This window comes from Lepidochelys olivacea, assembly GCF_965140295.1.
Source record: "Lepidochelys olivacea isolate rLepOli2 genome assembly, chromosome: 1".
Lineage (NCBI taxonomy): Eukaryota > Metazoa > Chordata > Testudines > Cheloniidae > Lepidochelys > Lepidochelys olivacea.
Genome location: NC_140411.1, coordinates 144607240 through 144615511, shown reverse-complemented (window position 1 = coordinate 144615511; position 8272 = coordinate 144607240). Strand labels below are relative to the sequence as shown.

Below are 8272 nucleotides of genomic sequence, written 5' to 3'. Positions count from 1 at the left end.
GTTAAATTTGCTTTCTGTTATACAAACTTGCACGACTGTTTTCATTCGAGGAAAAGAGAAAAGAAAAGTTCAATGTGATGGCTAAGACCTATCAGAGCTGACTCATTGAGCTGAATTATTGCTGTGCAGAAAGTTTGTAAAGCCTTTACCTCCGGATGAACACTGAGCGTTACTTCAGCCTTGACAGTTGACCTTTCAATTTGATTGGGCTCAGCAATAATAATAGCTGTATCTGCAGTATAGAGATGGCAGAACAGTTCTTAGTAACCGATCTTCCCTTATTAGATCTTACGTCAAGGGACTAAAATTCACACTCTTTGTGTGTGTGTATAAATTCTTTCACTAATAATACCTTTGTTATGGAGGCCAATTAATGTACAATTTCCCTTCCCCCCCCACCATTTTGGCTATTCTTGGTTTTAGTTTAGGAAAAGAAAAATCAAAAATCCAATATTTAGTCAATAATGATCTCTTTTCTCTCAATAAGACCTACTGTGAAAAGACAACAAACAAGCAAGTCAAACTGTTGTAATTTGGTCAACCACTCGGGTACTATCCATATCCACCATTTCGACACACTCTATTTCCTCACGGTTTTCAGGATTCTTCTTCTCTTTCCTTTTTTTCTTGGATGGTGGCACAAAAGTCAGTATCACAGGTAAAATGGCAAAGCAGTGAAAGAAGGTGACTAATGCTATTAAAAACAAGCACCTGAACAGTGTACGGGTCAGATTTGAAGGCACAGCTGCAAGAGGAATCAGACCAACAATATAGCAGAGGTAGCTCTGTAAAATAGCTACCCCGTGCACTTCTAGGGCATTTTTTACCCATTTAGTTCTTGTGAAATCTTTGCCCAGGATAAAGGTTGATAACAGTGGTGCACAGTTGTCAATTGTATAATTAATCCCATAAATTAAGCACAACACAGAAATACAGTCCAGTTCCACTTTCCACAAGGTCATGAAACCTATGACTCCAAATTCGACTGAGGCAACAGTTAGAGTGAGCCAGACATTGATTAGAGAGTCTGCCACCAGGAATGCCGAGAAGAAGAGCAGAAATAAAGCACTGATGCAGGAGTTTTGTAAGGGGGCTCCCACTGAGGAGGCATAACGATCCATGTACACAAATGATGGATTGAAAACGATGAATTTCACCTTGGATGTGAGAGAGAGTTTCCTCAAGGTTTCCAGGAGATCATAAAGTTCTTCTCTCTTGGTTTCCATTGTCTTAGCCACCAAGAACATCCTAGAAGCCACTACATCAACTTCATTGTTGTACTTCTTTGAAAAGATGATATCCTCTGAAAAATGGGCATACTGGGGGGCTTTCAGGAATGAGTTCCTCAACATGTCAGTAAAATTCTTTTTGGGCAATCCAGTAGATATGTTGAGTTTCCTTAGATAATTTAAATAGCTCTCAAACCAAGATATCCTCACAAACCCTTTCGTATACTCTAGCACATCTTCTTGAACGCTTGTGTTCCAATATTCTATTGACTCATAGATATAAAACCCAATGACTGGGCTGTAGTTACTGAAATACTTTTGCTGGGCAGTAGTGTATTCAATGGTTCGTGTCGCGGTTGCTACGATGTTACTAAGGTCTGACCCTTCATTGACCTGCAGGTAGCCCATTAAGGCAAAGGAAATATAAACAAGGTAAAAGAGAACTACAAAAGGCTTGACATAAGTGTTTGTTATCCAGTCACAGTAATAGCGTTTGAGGAAACACACCAAAAGATGACTTTCGTAAGTATTTGGTTCCTCTGAATCGGTTGTGTCCTCGCTGAATTTGGCTGTCAGAAGAAACCTATACCACGCAGGCTTCTCTTGCAACACCTCTGGCTTTGGTACCTTTCTGCAGAAGATACTATGCTGGTAGTTGTTTTCTATGTAGCCAGTAAACACCAGGCTGGAACCATAAAAGGAGAGTACGTAGAGGTAGTTGAAGAAAATTGCAATACAGGAATTGCAGCAGAAAATCCTAGCTGCTTCAATGTTAGTGAAGGGACTGGCACCTATTCCAAAAGTGACCAGGTACATGGCAGTGGTGAGAGAAAAGGAGAGCATGGAGTCTGCAAACACAGCTGCAGTTCTCTCTTTAACATGTTGGTCTTCTCTAGTTTTCCTCCAGGAGGACAACATTTCAAAAGTCCCATATAACCCATGACCTAGAATAAAGAACAAAGCAAGTGTTTAAGGTCTGTATCTTTTTAGTCAGGAAGGGCAAAACAGCATGGAAAAATTTTAACATGGACATGCTAAAAGGCACAAAGGAGTTATAATTGGCCCCCAGTTATAATTTAAGTAGCAAAGGTCTTGTGGAATAAAAAATATTAAGATTTTGTAAATTGCAGAAGCACATTAATCATGAAAAAAGCCGTTAGCAAACCCAAGTATTTTCATCATGTATTTTTGGTAAGGATCAACATGTGGAAGCCTAATGTCTTTGTAAAGAATTCACTAGAGTTTCCACACATCTGTGTTACTGGGTTGGTGGTAACCAGGTAAAATACTTGTTTTTCTCAGACATTGGTTTTAGTTTTCAAGAGCGCCTGAGATGGAGGATGCTTTGAAATTCAATAAGTTTGTAATGTTTTAAGGTGGTGAGATCTGACTAGTGATTAGAACAAGTGATTAGGAACCGGATGAGCTTGGGCATTATTTGGTCTTCTTGCTGAAAAACTAGGAAAAAATAAAGTGAAGGAATGCTGTATCTGAGTTGAGTTTTGCTGGGTGAATCAATCACAGACTTTCCCAGTCCCTTGCCACATCCTCTGGCTAAAAAAAAGATAAATCATAGAAATGTAGCAAACAAAAAAGCATGAATAAATTTTACAAAAGCAGAATTAATGAGGATTATAACAAGCTTATATGTACAAAACTACATAATGCTTTATTTTCCTTACTTTAATGTGTATACTTACACAGTTTGCAAAACTAAATGCAGATCCATTTAATTTTTCAACAAACCCTAAATGTTGTAATTTATTTAATTACCTCTTAAAATAAATATAGTGTTCATGAAAGAGCTGAACTGAAAGACCTGGAGACTGAAATCCTCTGTTTAACCACAGAACAAATATAGGATTGGCAAAATGCATGGCTTTCCCTGTGTCTCTGGTTCTTTTGTCCTATATGCCCATTAAATCCTTGGTCTCTCTATTGTGACCTGCCAACAAAGGTACCAATTGTGATGATGGTTTTGGTGATGTGGACATCTACTCATTTGCAGCAGAACTAAACTGTGAACACAGATTCAGTTTACATACATCACCAAAGAGCTATCAGATGGGAACAGTTATGAGACACAACTAGACGTATTTTAGAGGAGAAAAGTTCTGTAAAAATAATGTTTAGAAATAAGTTGAAGTTTGTAAAATGCCAGCTGATGGATACCTAATCAACTCTAAAAATACACTCCTGGGAAGTATGTAAGTACTAAACTGATTTGATCTAGGAAAACTGAGATAGAGTGACTCCTGAAGGGGCGTCAGTGTTTAGACTCAGGATTTCTGGGATACTAGTTCTAGGCTTGGATGATTTGACAGTGTCTCTGCACCCCTTTAACAATTCATTGAGCCCTCCCCCAGGCTAAATTCTAAGCTAATTATGGGCCTGGGTGCATATTCTGGACTGTATACTTCTCGTAGTGGAATGCCCATTGGTTTCAGTTTGAAGTTTGCACAGAGATCAAATGAAAATATGGTTTTTATGTGGGAACTAAGGGTGGGATTTATTGTAGCAGTGGGACTGGGTCTCCCACTCCCCGGTGAGTCCTCTGACCACTAACCTGAAGAATCATGCTCACACTCTCTCACCCAATGACTCTTTAAGTGTTTATCCACAGTGGAACAGCTTCAACAGGAGAGATTCCCACATCAGAATATCCCATAGCTCAGTGGTTAGAGCCCCACCCTGAAAGGGTTAAGAGACCCCTGTTCAAATCATTTCTCCCCCTCAGCAGAGGGATGAACTGAACATGGGTCTCCCACATCACTGGTGAGTGCTCTAACCACTGAGCTAGAGGTTATAAGATGGGGTGGTGGTGACACCACCTTCTCTGGCTCTTTTGTGTGGCGTGGGGCAGGATCTAACTCATTCTCTCAGAAACTGACTTCGGTGCTAAGTCCAGACTGCAGAGAAGTGACTGTCTCACTGGTGAGCCACAAACTGGGATCCTCCTTCCTAGAGTCAGGAAACTTAGGTGCCTGACTCTGAGCGGGGTGGGGTTTAGTATACTCCCCTCTTGTCAGCATCTCCCACTGGCTAGCTTAGGTGACTCGTGCCTAACTCCCTTTGTGAATTTGGGCCTAAAAATTTAGTTAGTTATGATTTCTTCTTCTTGTTGCATTTGTCATTCAGTGATAAGACTTCCCCTTTGGGCCAGCCACTGTATCTCCCTTTTGTTTTTCTTCCTTTCCCTTCCTGCTTTCTTTGTGTTTCTCCCCCTCCCTGCCTTTGTGAGTCTACTCTGCTTTTTTCTCTGCATTTCCTTCTCTTCAGCAACGCCCAATTCCCAACCCAGTAGGCTTGCTTTGCTCTCATCTTCATCCTCATTCCTTCCCCTACCAATGTTCAGTGATTAAAACGTATTTAATGAGGGCATCGAAGTGTAAATTGGATTGTAATAATTGATTCAGGGTCCGAGGCATTCCATCTCTGCACTACTGTTTCATACTGTCTGCAAACTTGGGCAGACATCTTTGCATTGATTACATTTGGTTTACATTTGGAAGGTTATCTCTGCCACCATTAGCGCTGAAAATTTTCTTAAAAAATAAATCGATGCTTGAGCATGTGTGTGTCATGAAGGCCACATACATACATACCATTGGCTAGATCTGGCCTGTGGGCTGTATGTTTGACACCCCTGCCTAAGTAGTTCTTATAGTCAGCCCCCTTTACATAATCAGATTATCCACAAAACTGATAATAACAACCCTGGCCTTGTTGCAGGAATTAGCATATCTAAGTTTTGAGCTGATGGCATGGCTGTCCATTCTGGTAATAACGGAAAACAATGAAATCACTATTCACAGATACTTTTAAACAACAGAGAAATTTGAAATATGGAACTAAAATGAGTTAATGTAACTAGTGTCTTTTCTCTCCAGCGTCTCTTATTTACAGTAAGAGTGCTTGCCCTCATGCATATCAGATTAAAAAAAATCTACATCATGGCATAAAACATGAATATCCATTTTGTAACATTAGTCATATTTCCAATGAGGCATTTATCTTAATTTGTCCAAATATTGTTTTACAGCTGCTTCTGGAGGGCAGGTCAAGACTGTCAATTTGATAGCTAGTACAGTGCCCCCTATTAAAACTAATTGGGGATGCCAAAACTTCCCAGACATAGAAAAAGGAAAAAGTACAATCAGCGACTGACACCCCGTTGTTAATTATGTTTTAAATAGTTATGTTCTAGGTTCAGTAGGGAAAACTATTAAACTTGCTTTCACTGTGTTCTTTGTAAAGACAGATTGACCTTTATTTAAAAGTCACGGATCACTTGCCAAAGCAAGGAATGAGAGGTTTAATCTCTTTATGGTTCCCATAAGTCCTGCAGACAGGCATGTCTGACTATTCCACGCAGCATCGTATTACAAATTACTTTCACCATGAGCTTTAGTTTGAACACATTTTAAAAAAAAATGCTCCAGCAATAATAAGGTCTTGCATAACAATTTCAAACAGAAGCATTAATTTGGAAGGCTTTAGTCCTTACAATACACCAAAATTTAGATATAGTTAAAAATGATGCAAGGTCTGATTTTTGTTTGTATGTTTTGGATAATAGTAATGTCTGATGACTGACTTCTGATCAGTGGCGCTGGAACATTTTTAGTAGAGGGGGTGCTGAAAGCCAGCCCCCTTACTCCTGTCCGTGCTGCCACCCCCCCCGAGTTGAGGCTGGGAAGGACTGTGTCTCTGGGGGGACCAAGAGGATTAAGGGATTAAGGTGGCCGAGGCCACAGCTGGGGGCGAGTGTGGGGGCAGGAGTGGATCCCCAGGCAGGGGCCAGCAGCAGGGACCCCACGTGCAGGGCCAAGAGCAGAGCCCCGGCTGTGCGGGGCCCCAGGAATGGAGCCAGGTGCGTGGGGCCCCAGGAGCAGAGGCCTGAGAGTGGGGGGTGCGACCAGGCAGGCACAGGGCCAGTGGCCAGGGAGTGGGGCTGGTGGGTGGGGCCCTGGGCATGGGCCCCAGGTACAGGACCAGCAGCTGGGGAGTGGGGCCGGAGGCCAGGACCCGAGCCCAGATGAGGGGTTGGGGAGCGGAGTGCAGACAGAGGGCTGGGAGGAGGGCATAGGCATGGCAAGCACCCCCAGGTTTTATGTGTGGAGCCAGTGGCTGGGGAGCGGGGCATGGGGCTGAACCCAGGGACACAAGCCGGGGAGTGGAGCCCTGGGCATGGGGCCCGTGGCCACTCATAAAACCTGGGGATGCTGCAGCAACCCACATACCCCTCATTTCTGCGCCTATGCTTCTGATTGCCATTTACAACAAGGACAAATTTTAATAATAGAATACTTTAGGATACTTTTTCTACTTTGCTTTTACATAATTGTGGAGGATAACTTGAAAAGGAACTGGATTAATAAAATGATTAAAGTAAATGAGTGAGGCTCAAATGCGTAAAATCTAGAAAGCTAACTGAAAAAAATGATTGCCTCGCATATCATCCTATTTTATGGGTTACTTTTTTTGTCTTATATACATTCCGTACATTATGGATTGGTATTTTCGGTTTGAATTTTGTGTATTTCTCAACCATGCTCTGTAACATACAATATTTGTGAAGGGTAGTGAAGGCCTAATTTTCAAAATGGGAAGTCTGCGAAGTGTCCTTAATTGTCTAACCCAAAGTCACAGTTTTTACATGCAGTCACACGCAGGGCCTGATGCAGTGCCCACAGAAGTCCATGGAAAGGAGCAGGCCTTAATTTCATATGGTAATTAGGCACAGCATGTTAAAGATCAGCTCTTGTTGTCCAGTGTATGGAGGCATTTTGTACGAATTTGGCTTTCCTTCTATGGTTATGCTGATTTCATGTTCTCCATTTTTACCACCATCTGCCCATCTATTTTTGACTTCTATTGCTCCTCTCTCTCTCAATGTTATGATGTCTGTCCTATAAGCCATCAGCTAGAGGTGATCAAATCATTCCTTGCAAATAAATAATCCTGTTATTTTAAATCTTTTCCTGCTAATTAGTTATCCAATACATTATTTGTACTGATTTGTTTTTCACAATTGTGCAGTAAATAATGTGCGAACACATTTAGCCAATGGGTTATTAGCAAACTGTTCACTACAAACATTTACTTACTATTCATAGTTCACTGTGTGTACCCTCCACTTGGTCACCTAGATCAAAAGGTATTGATTTTGTTGCTTGGCTGGGTGACTTTAACTGTATCATCAGGCAGAGTCCCCTTTTCTGTTTATACCAGTTTGTTCACTATTCACAACTCTTTTTAACCAATCTTTTGTGTAAATAGCAATAATAAATGAGCCGTGAATACGCTCTCAAATATTTATTCACTCTGGGTGGAGAGGAAAAGTGAGACATGATGGTGCAGGACCTGGTGGCATTAGCTGGCACCAGTAATAGGAAGATGAGTAGAGATAGAGCCAAGACAGGGCTGTGGAGGCTGGAGAGTGTGATCTGAAGGGGAAAATGAGGTTGTTGGAGGAATGACAATGAGGTATTGGAAAAATGAGAGCGAGGGACTGTCTGTTCTGTGTTTCTACAAAACCTAGCACAATGGGGTCCTGGTCTGTGATTGGCGCTCTTAGGCACCACAATAATACAAATAACTAATAATAGCACTGGAGAAAGTCAGGCAAAAATCCTCTTGTTGCACTAAAGAGCCAGTCCTTTGGGACACAGGATTCCCCTTGTCATGTTTGCTGTTGCTCGAGATCCATCACAGCAATACTGATTAAAGCAGCTCAGAGAGTAGGCCCAGAGTCACAGAGAGTCACCCCTGATTTAGGTGCTACTGCAATCCACAAAACCCCTACACAGCTGCTGCCTAAACCTGTAGGTGCCTAAACTCACTCGGTGCGTAAATGTCTGCAGTATTTCTGCCTCAGGCAGGAATCCCAGAATACGTATCTCACACCTAAACTCCAGTTTGATCCTCAAATCAGGTTAAGACAGGTGTTGCCCCACCTTTCTCACCGAATGGGACGCCATCCAGTAGGTGTGGTCCAAGTATACCTAACTCCACACAAAATGGCTGAGGGAGGGAGCGTG

The 8272-nt window shown here is 41.9% G+C and overlaps 1 protein-coding gene across 4 annotated transcripts in view; it reads right to left on the bottom strand.

The window, feature by feature from the left end:
• Positions 1-453: 453 nt before the first annotated feature.
• PTCHD1 (patched domain containing 1) overlaps positions 454-8272 on the bottom strand; it is a 46697-nt gene continuing 38878 nt past the window's right edge. For all 4 annotated transcript variants that reach the window (XM_084617417.1, XM_084617418.1, XM_084617420.1 and 1 more), the window contains one exon: positions 454-2173. In XM_084617417.1, coding sequence (XP_084473543.1) covers positions 519-2173 — 1655 coding nt within the window. In that variant the 3' untranslated portion in view covers positions 454-518. The remainder of the gene's footprint in view (positions 2174-8272) is intronic.